Below are 14354 nucleotides of genomic sequence, written 5' to 3'. Positions count from 1 at the left end.
GGATTGTGCTATTCCCAAAGGCAAAAGAGCTAACATTACAAACAAGAATAACCTACCCAGAAAAACTGGGTATAATCCTGAAAGATGGATGGATAGATAGATAGATGATAGATAGATAGATAGATAGATAGATAGATAGATAGATAGATAGATAGATAGATACATTTAATGAAATAGAGGACTTTCAGGCATTTCTGATGAAAATACCAGAGCAAGAATAGGAAAATTTGACATTCAAATAGAAGACTTTAGAGAGGCATAAAAAGGTAAATATGCATGAGAAATCATGAGGAAATTAACAAGGTTAAACTGCTTACATTCCCATATGGGAATATGATACATGTAAACCCCCAAGAACTTTATCAACATTCAGGAAATTAGGAGTCTACTTAGAGTTCATTGGTGTGAGTCTATTGATATGATCTTGAAAGTAAAATAGAAAGCTGAGAAAGAAGGATATGCCAGGAAAAGGGGAAGGGAGAGGAAGAATGGGGAAAATTATGTCACACCAAAGAGGCATGCAAGTAAGAGGTTTTTTAATAGAAGGGAAAATGGGGGGAGGGGATCAGCAATGTTTGAATCTTACTCTCATCCAAATTTATTCAAAGAGGGAAAAATACACACATACAAACGCACACACACAAACACACGCACAGACGCACACACATACACACACATGCCCATACATGTTCAGTTAGGAATCAAAATGTATCTTTCCTAACAGGGAAGTAAAAGGGGAAGAGACTGAGAGACAGAGGATGAGTGATAAAAGAGGGACAGATTAAGAGAGCAATGGTCAGAAGAAAGAGGCTAATTGTTCCCCATTTTTTGACAATTCACCTGATTTTTTAATCAATTAAGCATTTTTTTCTCCCTCTACACAATGAAAAGAAAAAAGAAGAAACCTTGTAAAAAATATGCAATCAAGGAAAACAAGTTTCCATATTGGACTTGTCCAAAAATGTGTTTCATTGTGCATATCACTTACCCACTTCTTAAGGATCATGAGATGATTGTTGAGGATTACCATTTTCAGGTGAGCTTCCCAGTAAAAAAGTGTAATAGCAAAGGAAAGTGGCCTAGCGATACCAGATCTAAAACCATATTATAAAGCAGCAATCATCAAACTATTTAGTACTCCCTAGGAAATACAGTAGAGGATCCATGGAATAAGTTAGGATCACAAAACAGAGCAGTCAATGACTATAGTAATCTACTGTTTGATAAACCCAAGGATTCCAGCTTCTCAGATAAGAACTCACTATTTGACAAAAACTGCTGGAAAAACTGGAAAATAGTATGGCAGAAACTAGGCATAGACCAACATCTCATACCTTATACAAAGATAAGGTCAAAATGGGTACATGATTTAGAAATATAAGCAAATTAGGAAAGCAGGAAATAGTTTACCTGTCAGATCTATAGAGAAGACTTTTTGACCAAACAAGAGAGAAAGAACGTTATGAAATGCAAGATAATTTTTATTATATTAAGTTAAAAAAATTTAACAAATTTTTAACAAAAAATCCACTGTAGCCAAGGTTAGAAGGAAAGCAGAAAGCTGGGAAACAATTTTTACAACATTGTCTCTGACAAAGGTCTCATTTCTAAAATATGTAGAGAACCAAGTCAAATTAATGAGAATACAAGTCATTCCCCAACTGATCAAAGGTTATGAACAGGCAGTTTTCAGAGGAAGAAATTAGTGCTATCTATAGTCACATGAAAAAAATGCTCTAAATCACTATGGATTGGAGATATGCAAATTAAAACAACTCTGAGGTACCACCTCACACTTAGCAGATTGGCTAATATGACTAAAGAGGAAAATGATAAATGTTGGAGAAGATGTGGGAAAATTGGAACACTAATGCATTGTTGGTGGAGTTGTAAACTGATTCATCTTTTCTGGAGAACAATCTGGAACTATGCCCAAAGAGTTATAAAACTGCATACCCTTTGATCCAACAATATCACTATGAGTTCTGTATCCCAAAGACATTATAAAAAAGGGAAAAGTACTCACATGTGCAAAAATATTTATAACAGCTCTTTTTGTGGTAGCATGGCAAAGAATTAGAAATTGAGGGAATGCCAGTCAGTTAGAGAATGACTGAACAAGTTGTGGTATAAAAACATAATGGAATGCTGTTGTTCTATGAGAAATGATGAGCAGGCAGACTTCAGAAAAACCTGGAAAGATTTACATGAACTGATGCTGAATAAAGCGAGCAGAACCAGGAGAACACTGGACACAGTAAGAGGAACACTGTTGCTATCAACAATGACGGACTTAGCTCTTCTGAGCAATTCAGTAATCCAAGACAGTTCCAAAACAATCATAATGGAAAGTGCTATCCACATCCAGAGAAAAGACCATGGAGTCTGAATGCAGATTGAAGCAGACTATTTTCACTTCTTTTGGTTTTTTTCTTTCTCATGCTTTTCCCCTTTTGTTCTGATTCTTCTTTCACAACATGACTAATGTGGAAATAGGTTTAATATGATTATACATGTATAACCTGTATCAGTTTGCTTGTTGTCTTAGGGATAGGGAAGGAAAAGAGAAAGAAAAATTTGGAATTCAAAATTTTACACACATGAATGTTGAAAACTATCTTTACATGTAATTGGAAAAAAATAAAATACTATTAAGTGGAAAGAAAGTGTCATCCTCTGAGTGAAGAAGGATGTCTCAGATCTAACCTGCTCTTGCAGTATGCAGACCATGCCTTAGTTTCACTTTTTGAGAAAGTGAAATGGTTAAATCCACCTGAGGAATACCTTGAATCCTCTTTTTCTCTAGGTAATGAAGGATCCTCAAAGCTTTACACCTTTACTACTAGTGGGTTTTTCACCATTTTTCTGCCATCACTGTTTCTCCTGAACCTCTCACTGACTCAAATGCTCAATAAAAGCATAAATATTTAATTATTTTACAAAAAAACATACTGGTTTACAGACTCATTAATCTGGATTTGTGTCCCCTCTGATCCATATTTTGTTCCAGTGGCAGACCTCTAGGCCAACCCACTATGGTGCAATTGAGTTTATCTTCATGTCTATCCTCACTTTGTTTTTGGAATGTTAATACACATTATTATCAGCACTCTATCTGGGGTAATTTCTTTTCCTTATAACAATTTTTAGCCAGGTGAGGTGACACCTGACCATAATTCCTCCTCCTAGCAAGGCTTGAAGCTGGTATCTCACTTGAGCTCAGGAGTCCCAAGGCCCAAAGTCAATGGGCCAAAGTCAGTCAGGTGTCTGCAATGAATCCAGCATTAATATTGTGAGCCCTGGAAAGGTCTACCACCAGGCTTGATGTCTCAGGAGGAGTGAAGCCAGCCCAGATGGGAAAAATAGAGCATGGCAAAGCTTCAATGCAAAACATTTTGGGATTTGGCCTATGCGTGACAACTATACTTTCAGACTAGGCAAGTTAGGGAGACACAGTCTCAAAAAAAAATTTAGAAAGAGGACAGGTTTTTCCTTACCTTGAACTTTTCTTTTCTCATTTCTCTTTTTTGTGGCAGAATAGTAAAACCTGCTTCCATTATAACTGAACTAACACTTTTACCTCATAGTTTGTCTAACAAGGTCCCGGGAAGACATTACTATTAAATAGTTTTTCAAACACCCCACAAAGACACAAGCAATTCTGTTTTGTTTCATTTTGTTTAACATAAAAACTAAGGGCAGTATCAAGGAAATAAAATGACCTATTCAAGGTCGTATAGCAAGCTTCAGTCAGACTTGTTCCAGATCCAAGGACTGCTACCTCGGTTTTATTCTTACTATTAGATGATAAGATATTTCAAACTGAATTTGTCTAGTGGCCGATATCATTTTCATGAAGATAAAAGTTTATACTTTGAATCTAACACTGTCTAAAGGCGACTGTTAAAATTAACACCTTGACCTTTCAAAGCTACTTAGAAGTTAGTATATTCTTTAAAGTTCCATATATTCTAAGGATTAGTTTTCACTGACAGTGGCACTTGTGTATAGTAATGACAACTTACAAAGCCAGAGTTGTGAAATTTAGACATATCTAATCAGAGCAGGGGCTACCTTGGTACTGTAATTAATAAATTATATTTTGTTGACTTATCTTGTGCCATCTTGTATTCACAGGCATGCAAATACTGCTTTAAAGTATACATATTGGAATTTTATTTTAGCTGTTTATCAAAATTTATAGCCTCAAAATTGATTTATATATTTTTTCTTCAATTCCTCTTTAATGTTTTTATGACTAATTTGCTCTAGCACTTGTACAAAATACAAAATGTATAGCCTGTCAGTAGACTTCCATCTTCTTTAAAAAGTTTAAGGACAATAACTAAAAAGCCACATTAAGTAATTATCTTCACGTGATGACATATATTCTTTCTTCTCCCCTACTTTCTCTTCTTTCTATCCCATCCCTGATGTCTAATTTCTCTTTCTCTTCTCTCCCCTCTCCCTAATTTATTTGATCTCATTTATCTGTTCCCATCCTTATCCCTTCCCTCCCTCTCTTCTCTTCTAATATCCAAAGGGATAGCTCCTCTAAGAAGCCCTCTGCCCATCCTCCTTCCCCACATAAAGTCTCACTTTTCTTATAATCCCATGTACCTTGTGTTGTAATTCTTCTCTTCACAAGAATCTTCGGTTTCTCTGACTCAATTATTACTTCCTCAAAGGGCAGTAACCAAGCTTAATATTTCTTCATATAACTAGCACCTATTTTGATCATGATGTCAGTGATGATAGGTGTATATGTGTGTATGTTTATGTGTTTTGTGTTGAGATGCAAATATATGTATATAAATGCTATTCTTTTGTAGATAGTTTTTCTAAATTCCTTTAATATTCAGCCCTTTCTTCTCAGTTTAATCTTGTCATTTCCTTGTTTTAAGTTTATGAAATTTCAAATCACTTTTCATTGAAAAGAAGCACTGTTTATAGGACTCAAAGCCAGAAATACTGCATTTTAAGATTTTATCATCTTCATGGTCTTTTGGAGGTTATTTTTCTTCTCTGTATGTCAGATTTCTCATATATTAAAAGGAGATGAAATTTATTATGTGTAAAATGCCATAAGAATTAAAATTTATCCTTGTTATTATGGTATAACTACTATTTTTTGTTATTTATAAAGTATGCTTCAAGATGTCCTTATTTTAGTTTCCTCTCTTCCAAGTATATATATATACATATAGTTACTAATTTCATTTCCCACTCTGGTGATCTGACAAAGTAAAATAATCAGTGACCATGATGTTCTTTAAAAAAATTATTATTTTGAAATATATTTCACTGGATTTCAAAAGAAACTCTATTCCAAAATCTACTTTTTAAAACAAGGACAAGTGTATTTTAACAGCCTATCCTTTTAAGGCAGAAATAATAGATTTATATACTACAAGCCTAAACCTCTACCCTTCATAGTTGGAGGCAGGGGAGGTATGAGAGAGAGGCAGAGAAAGAGAGAAGTTATGGAGCAGTCTTTATTATGGTTTTGACTTAAGAGATTCCAATTTTTCTATAAACATTTGTTGGTAACTAAAATTAGTCTCTTAGGAAAGGAATGAAATGTTATATGTTTATTGTAAGCTTATTAGCTGAGAATTCAACTTTGTCTTGTTTACTAATGCTTGTAGGAGTTTGGGTAGAATTTGCTTATTTCTTTACAATATCTTTTCTCAGAGACTTAGATTGTGTGTTTTGCAATTGTTTCTGATTTTAGATAATACTTGTTGAAAAATTGAAAATGGCAAAATTTATGGGTATCCTTGGTTTAAACTACACTGCCAAGACATATCAAAAGACTATTTCATTGTAGATTCCCATAATTTGGTCAATCCAAGTGTGTTTGGCTTCAGTACAAGCCACTAATTCAAATCAGCTCCATATGAGCACTACAGTTATGTGTTTAAAAGTAAAATTTAACTTGGACGCCATAATCGAAAGTTAAAAGATTGCTGAAGTAATACATACATCTTGTATAATTGTTGACTAAGAGTACATCATTCATTTTGTGTGATTTAGAATGATGCCAAGAGTGTGTAAGCCATTCATTTTTTAGACTGCAAAGAGTTGGTTAAATTACATTTCACTAAGCTAAAGTTATGTTGAAGCCTATTGAATTTCTACAAAACATCCTGAACTAACTTGCACAGTCCTGATCTAGTTTCATCTTTGTAACCTGAAAAAGGAGCTGTCATTTTAAGCTATAATGTTACTGGATGATATGTAAAGTATTGAACATACCAGTCTTATTTGCCTACTAGTTCTTAAAGGTGGACGCAACAAAGTTTAGGAAAGTGTATGACAATGCATTTGGGAATTGTATATCATAATAAAATTTGAATAGTTGGCATCACAACTTATTCATATGAAAGTAACATTCTTTTCAGTGTGGCAATTAGAGACTTAGAGTCTTCATATTTAAAGTCATTCCAGAGTTTTGACTGAAAATGATTGAAAGTAATTACCCTTTTTGGTGATTTCTTTATTCCTTTTAGTATCCGATTCACTGTGGTAAGTGATCCTCCAGAGGATGAACAGGATCTCGAGTGTGAAGATATTGGCATTTCCCATGTCAGTCTACTTGAAATATTTCAGAAAAAAAAAGACGTCATCGAGCAAAATATTGATGGTAAGTATAGATATATGGCTTAGTTTTTTGATCATGGATAATACTTAAATTCAGACCTATATTTTAGAATATTTTCTTGACTAACTATAAGAATATTGAGTAACACAATATAAGTCTACACTTTACCTAGTTCTGAGGGTTTCTTCCCTTTCTAAGAAAAATTGAAAAATAATTGTTTGGCTTCCTAAGGAATTATTGAATGCTTAATGAACAACTTGGGAAAAAATCTTAATAGAGAAACTTCTTTTTAGATTTTGTCTTAACATTCAGTTTATGGAAAACTTTATCTTTCAGGGCTAACTTCCAGCTAAAACACTTACCCTAAGTATATTGGCTGTAGTTAAGAAAGTTCCTTTGAGTATGCCAAAGGTTGTAATCACTTCAGAACACCTCAAGGGCAACTAAAATTAAAAAGACATGAGAGATATCTCTTAAAATTCTTTTCATGAGTTTTAACATTTCTATTTGTGACTCAGCAGTTTCTATTCTGCTTTCTCTTTCTCATTCTGTTTTCTCTTCTCTCATTCTCCTCTACAGTCTAGCTTCTAATCCTCATAATTCAACTGAAACTGCTCTCTCCAAAGTTACCAGCTATCTCTTAATTACCAAACCTTATGACCTCTTCTCAATCCTCATTCTTCTTGACCTTTTCTGCAGTTTAACAATGTCGGTACCTTCTTCTCCTTGACACTCTCTTCTCTCTGGGTTTTGATGACACTACTGTCTCCTGGCTCTCCTCCTACCTGTCAGACCACTCCTTCTTAGTCTGTTTTGCTAGATCTTCATCTAAGTCATGCCTATTAATTGAGGGTATCCCTCAAGACTGTGCTAGACACTCTTCCCTTGTTCTTATATAATGTTAGTGTTAGTGGTCTCATTAGTGGCCATGGATCTGTGTGCAGTTGAATCTCAGATCTGTTTACCCAGCTCTGGCCTCTCTTCTGACATCTGGTCACACATCTCTTAACAGCATGCTAGATCTCTCCAATTGAATGTCCTAGAGACATCTCAAGCTCATCAGTTGCCAAATCCCCATCTCTAAAGTTACAACATCTTTTATATTGATTTGTCTAACACAGGTACCACCCTGGTGTAGGCCCTCATCCCATGGCCTTCCTGTTGGTCTCCCTAGCTCAAATATCTCCCCACTTCAGTCCTTTCTCCACTCAGCTGCCAAAGCAATCTTCCTAAAGTACAGATCTGACCATGTCATGTCCCTACTCAATAAAAATCAAGTCTTACCTCTAGGATCAAATATAAAATCCTCTTTTTGGTTTTTAAAGCCCTTCACAACCTGATCCCGTCCTCCTTTTTTTTGGTCCTCTTTAATCCCCTGCCAGTACTGTATAATCCAGTGACACTGGCCACCCTACTGTTACTTTAACAAGACACTCCATCTCCTGACTCCATGCTTTTTCATTGGATATTTCCCATGTCTGGAATATTTTTTGGCTTTCCTGGCTTCTTTTAAGACTCAATTTAAGTCACCCTTTCACAAGAGGGCTTTACAGGTTCTTCACCATCCATCCCTCTCTCCACCTAGTACCTTCTCTCTCAGATTTCCTCCCACTTGCCCTGTGTGTTGTTGCCACCACTAGAATGTGAATTCCTCGAGGACTGAGACCCTTTTTTGCCTTTCCTTGTATCCCTAGCACATAAAAGGTGCCTAACACATAATAAGTATTTGATAAACATTGAGTGAGTAATTTCCCTCTCTTTTTTTGTTGGCCAAATTGATGGGATTGCATATTGTAAATAAAAATGCTCATTTAAAGTCATAGGTAGGGTCATCCAAGGGATATGCTGGGGCAGGGGGCAGTAGAAGAGAGCTGGGGTATGGGAACAGGTTTTATTCCTGTTCTCACTTGCCAGAATTAGTAGAACCAATAAAAAAGGTACAGAAAGGTGCCTGTCCTGGGTCAGTTTTATTTACAGCCAAAAGTTCACACATCAAGATCAAACCAAGTAATAAGATGTATTTTTAAATGGGCTATTTTGATGACTCCAGTTGACAAAATGGCACCTTTTGTTGATAGCTTGAATTTTGCAAATAAAGATACTTCATACTCCTTTTCCCTCCATGGGATATCATTGTATTATTTTGAGTTTTTAATAACTAAACTTTTTTCCTCTTGCTGTTTCTTAATGGAAAGAAGTGAGAAGAGAGCTGGAATCCTGTTTTTACCTTTCTTTATATCCCCAATGCCCTCTTTAGCTTGAGACCTTTTATAGTAGTGATAATAAACAGGTAAATTTAAAGTATAGTACTATCAGGAGTATACATGGATTAATCTTAAGAGGAGTGTGATTTAATGGTAAGAATACCAGATGATTTTGTATAAAAACACTTATTTGACTCTATCAGGCTGTACTTTATTTGCATGATGGAACATGTTCTTTCTTCTTTTGCTTCTTTTTCATAGTAGCAGCATTCTCCTATAGCAACTTTTCCTGAAAGCCTGGTGTTGATCTCTCCTTCCTTCATCCCTGTGTCCTGAATATCCTGCTTTTTCACCTATAATACCTATAAAGGGGAAAAGCTCTTCTTTTTGTTTGTACTTTTTTCATATAAAATTAGTAATTAGTAAGTTTTTTGCCATCATTTGCCTTTTTGACATTTGTGTTAGTAGAAGTTGGCCTTTCCTTTGTTATTGAATCCTGCTCCCTTTTAAAAGCTGTGCCTCTTACTGTAGGAGTACATAATATGACAGCTATGAAAGTCTGTTTCAAAGTCAGTGTAACCCTCAGTATTGTTAACCAAGCAGTAATGAAGGGGAGGGTACCCATGCCATATTTAGGGATGGAAGTTATTCTGTATACAAGTATTGTATGTTTTGGTCTCATAAATCTGAAAAAAAAATAAAACTTGTGTATGTCTAGGAATCAGTTACAAATATATGTGTGTATACATAATATTGAGGCCACAATGACAGGAAAAGTTGACCGAGTGTAATATATGTGTGGATGTGTACATATGTGTATACATATGTAAAATATCAGGCTTAATAAAACCTCATTAGATCAAATTTTAGATTTAGAAGGATAGTTTTTACCCAGATGGTGATTTTTAAATTGATAGATATTTCTATGGGACAGTCTGCCCAAATTCAAATAAAAATACTAAACTTTGGAAATTGAAATTGTTCCTGTTTTTCTCTTGTTTTCTCCCCAGTATTTGATGCACAAATGGATGGTGAGGTGATTGGCAAGCTTCGAGTAACAGTGGAGGCCTTGCATGCCCTGTACTCCATCCATGAGGAATACGGAGATGAATTGCAGATGTAGAAAATGTTCCTAAAGCATCGCCTTCTCCTGAGTAAATTTTCCCATTGATAGCTCTTAGATGAGGCTTTTGTAATTACTCCAGTATATTTAATGTATAATTTATGCACAGTACAGCCTGGGTTTGAAGTTGTAAAGTTTTGTATACTTTTTGATTTGTTTATTTTTCTATTCCCACCATCCCACAACTGCTGTCCCCCAGGGTCTTAGCCCTCCACAGTGGCCAGCACCTTTTCAATAATTCATACCTACATGATGGCATGAGAAATACTCATTTGCATTTTCTGCATTTTTCCTATGAAGAGCAAGAAAGCAAATCAGTTCCTTATTTTTAATAAGCAAGAAACATGTCTTCGAAAACTTATGGAAAAAATACTTTTATGTTATCCCTAATCACCCAACTAAATGGAATGCTGTGATTAGCCTCATTAAGAGTTTTTTTACTGTGAAGATTTTATTAGAAGCAATATATGAAAATTACTTGGATTAATGTGTTAATCTTCCTCTTTAAAATGCTAATATCCATTTTATGCACATTAAAGCTCAGTATGCATTTCTTTGATGCATGCAGTTTCTATCAATTAAATATAAAGAATGAGACTAGCCAGAAGACTTATTAAATTACTGCAAGCTTGGGGGGTTTTTGGGTCTTTTTAAAAAAATAACTTCACTCCTTCAACTAACATTATTATCAGATATTTGTGATGGTAGTATAGAAAGAGGGACATGCGTGAATACACAGAGATATAGGTGTAAGAAATTTACATTTTGAAAACTGGGCATCCTTTATAGAAGGAAAGTATTGAAAGCATGGCTCAGGTTCTAACACATTTGGTTAGAACTGAAGAGACAGGAAAATATCTTTTTATCAATTTTAAAATTTACATCAAGCATGTACAATGCTTAGTTGTATCTGGATAACTAGACCTAGAAAAGCAGCTCAGAAAGTTAATTTTCTAGCTTTTAACCAATCTCAATGAAGGATTTAATTGATATTTTTAATGGAGCTGTGAATCAATGCTGCAAAAGAATTGTCTCTAGAGGTCTAGGATATAATGCATTTCATTTTTTAATTTACTCTTTTATTTGTCATTTTCTTCAAAGGATTTTATAGGCTGTGGGTTTTCACTGTTTGCAAACAGTCTATGTTCCTTCTTAAGCATATGTAAAGTATTCAGAGAGATAAGTAATTTATTAAAATCTACCTAATTTGCCGTGATATATTAAATCTCTGCTTCAGTGATCACAGACCATTTCATTTAGAGAATTAGGCATTCCCTCTTTGTGTGATTAAAGCTCTGGAAAATGAGTTCTTTGCTCCTATTTGTGAACATTCAAAGCCTGCTAATGGCAAGAAGATGGAATAGATTATGAGACAATTCATTACAGTTCAACAGCAAAAAAAAAAAAAAAAAAACCGACTATAATGCAAAAATGCAAGTATGAATATCTGCGTATACTTTGAACCATCTGTGCCCTAATGGCTTCAATAATGGTTCTTCATCTTCAGGAGACTTTGAAATTACATCCGTACAATATTAATTTGTTGATGTACATTTTAAGGCCAATAGAGTATGATCTGACCACAGAAATCTATAAATTTTGCTCTGTACTGTTGGGACTTTCTGTCATAGAGGTTACCATCTCAAAGAGAAACCTTGCTCTCTCATCAAAAGTCTGCAAATACTCAGAACAACTCATTCTTCTGGAACCTTCAAGAGACCACAAACATCTGCAGACTATACTACTCCAAACCTAGTAAACAGCCACATGTTTGTTGTCACTTTGGCTGGCTCTTAGCTCATCTTTTTGGCCATTTCTTCTAGCTGTCTTTGGCTTCATGCAGTTATATTGTCATTAAGGACCTTAATATTCCCTGCAGTAATTTAAAACAGCCAGATTATTATGCACTAAGATCAACTGAGTGGTTTCAGGATATTTATTGTGGTATTCTCCCAGGAGGTTTGTGTTATTGTTTTAATACTCTACAACACAAACTAAATACCTTCCCTACAGAGAGAAACAGCTTGCTTAGGAAGGACTCTTTGTGGTCTCTGAGCTGAGGTGGAAATTTTGATCAGTAAGCTGTATCCCAGAATCTTGTCAACTCCATTTCCTTCTGAGTACTGCACTTTGTGCTAATATCAGATATTTAGTTACGTCTTATTCATATTTTTTAGAACATAAGATGTAATCCTTCTTATCCAGTTTGGACATTTTCAACTTCAGCATATTCTAAATTAATTAAACACTCACCTGTGTAGCAGATTTAAAATCTAGCGTATTTTTCAGTAGTTAGATTTTATTACTCTATTTTCATGAATATGTCCATTGATGTTCATAACTTACATTAGGATATCTTTTTGCCTCTTTTTTTATCCCAGCACATTGAAATGTTCACCATCTGTTAGATTCCAGTGAAAGTCCAGGCTCTAAAGTTATTTCTTATGAGTCAGCCAGATCTCAGCTATAGATGGGGTTTAGAAGCTAGTGAAGACCCCAGCTCCACAGACACCCCCAGCTCAAGGTAACACTTCTGTAAACGTTTGGCAGTGGACATAAATATAAGCAGTCAGTGTGGTATTCTTGTTGTGGCCTATGCTTTCATTTAGATGTCTAAATAGAAACAAGATTTTTCTTTTTTTTTGTTTAAGTTCGTATCATTTTGCCTATTGAGGTAATATCACATTCCTAATGTCCGTCAAAAGAAACAGTTGAGAAAAATAAGTTTTATAGTTAACAATGTGGTTTATATAGGGAACTTTTCCCTAAACTCTTTACAGTAACACGTTTTCTAAATTACCATAGTTTACTGCTGCTTAATTTATATTAGGTTTTTAAGAATTAAGTGGAGAATATCTTTAATCAAATAAAGGAAGGCCCACAATGAAATTCTACTGTTCCTGTTTTTCATTCATTACCACAAAACATGAACAATTTCTGAATGTTATGAAGAAAGTGTGGTCTGAGAAGTAGTCATGTGATTTGGGAAGCTCACAACAAAACATAAATTATTTTGGTAATCTGACATTGAGTTGTGACAATGAAAACCAGTTCTTACACATGTTCTTACAAGAATCTGCTCAACTTTTTGTGGATTTGGAAAATAACTTCTTTTTAGAAAAACTGAAGCTATGGCTGAATTCAGAATGATTTCCTGATGCATTAGACAGAAAAATGAGTCGGTTTTGTGAACGAATATCAGAATAAAATGTCATCTTTGTAGTACAGAACCAACAAGGGAAAGCTTTTGGGATGTAAAACTATCAAGCAATTGACAATATCAGTATGATAATTCATCTCCAACTATTAGAATACATTTTAATAAGTCGCTCATGCCTGAAGGCCTCTGAGTGCCTTAACAAAGAAAAACTAAACACATGATTTATTATAGATAGGGTAACATGCCTAATTAGATCCACGAATGGGAGCAAGCCCTGCTTTATATCCCCTCATACAGAACATAAACAATCTCCAGTGACACACCACAAATCCAAGCTGTAAGACAAGAGTTCTTTGAACTGACAAAATAGAAGAAGAAAACTTACACCCTTCCTCATCTATTTTGCTGTGAGAAAGGATTTTTAAATAGACATTTTCATTTATAATTCAGTACGAGGGCAAAAATTAAGTTAAGAACTTAAACTTCCCCTTAAGATGAAGTCTCCAGAACTGAATGGGACCCTTAAAAAGCATCTAGTCTGACTGACTCATTTTACAGAAGAGGAAATTGAGGCAGAAAATGAGAAGGTCTGGACTCAGGTGTAGGTTTTCTGGTCTGAGTATAGCCCTCTTCCCACTGTACCAGACTCTAGGTACTATAGAGTTATAGAATGTTCACTCTATCACTATGTGACATAAAAGGGAAGTGAGGAAATACCATAAGCCATGACTAGAGGGACAGTTATATAGAACATGAGGAGACTTGTACAAACCGATGCTAAATTGGAGAACAGTTTATATAAGAACAACCCTAGAAAACAAGCCATTCTGAAGGAGTCCAGAACTGTAGTCAGTCCTGTGACCAACCATGATTGTAGAGGACTGATAATGAAGCCTGCTGCTCACTTCCTCACGGAGAAGTGATGGATTCAAGATTCAGAATGAGATGTGTCTTTTTGGATATGGCCAATGCAGGGATTTGTTTTGATTGGCTATGCATATTTATTACAAGGATTTTGTTTTTCTTCTTTTTTCAAAGCGGGGGGTATTGAAGTAGGAAAGAGAGAAAGTTCTTGTTAATTGCGAGGGGGAGTTCAGAAGAAAAAAGTGATTAAGTAACATTCACAAGGTTGTACAGGGAGTAAGTGGCAGAATTGAGATTCAGGCGCAGACCTTGACCAAACCAGTACTGCTTCCCCTATGCCAGAGTGCCTCCTCTCTTAAGCTGTGTAAGTCCAATCGATCTTCTAAATAACAGGAACCT

The 14354-nt window shown here is 35.1% G+C and overlaps 1 protein-coding gene across 3 annotated transcripts in view; it reads left to right on the top strand.

The window, feature by feature from the left end:
- The window catches only part of RPGRIP1L (RPGRIP1 like), a 129560-nt gene extending 117159 nt beyond the window's left edge, over positions 1–12401 (top strand). For 2 of the 3 annotated variants that reach the window (XM_072632227.1, XM_072632225.1), the window contains exons 26-27: positions 6513–6646; positions 9819–11347. In XM_072632227.1, coding sequence (XP_072488328.1) covers positions 6513–6646; positions 9819–9931 — 247 coding nt within the window. In that variant the 3' untranslated portion in view covers positions 9932–11347. Of the gene's footprint in view, positions 1–6512; positions 6647–9818; positions 11348–12312 lie in introns of those variants that run through there. The other variant, XM_072632226.1, reaches the window with a different exon arrangement.
- Positions 12402–14354: the final 1953 nt, after the last annotated feature.

The sequence above is a fragment of the Notamacropus eugenii genome, chromosome 1, assembly GCF_028372415.1.
Source record: "Notamacropus eugenii isolate mMacEug1 chromosome 1, mMacEug1.pri_v2, whole genome shotgun sequence".
Lineage (NCBI taxonomy): Eukaryota > Metazoa > Chordata > Mammalia > Diprotodontia > Macropodidae > Notamacropus > Notamacropus eugenii.
Note: the sequence above shows the minus strand (reverse complement) of the source record. Positions and strands in the feature narration are given on the sequence as shown.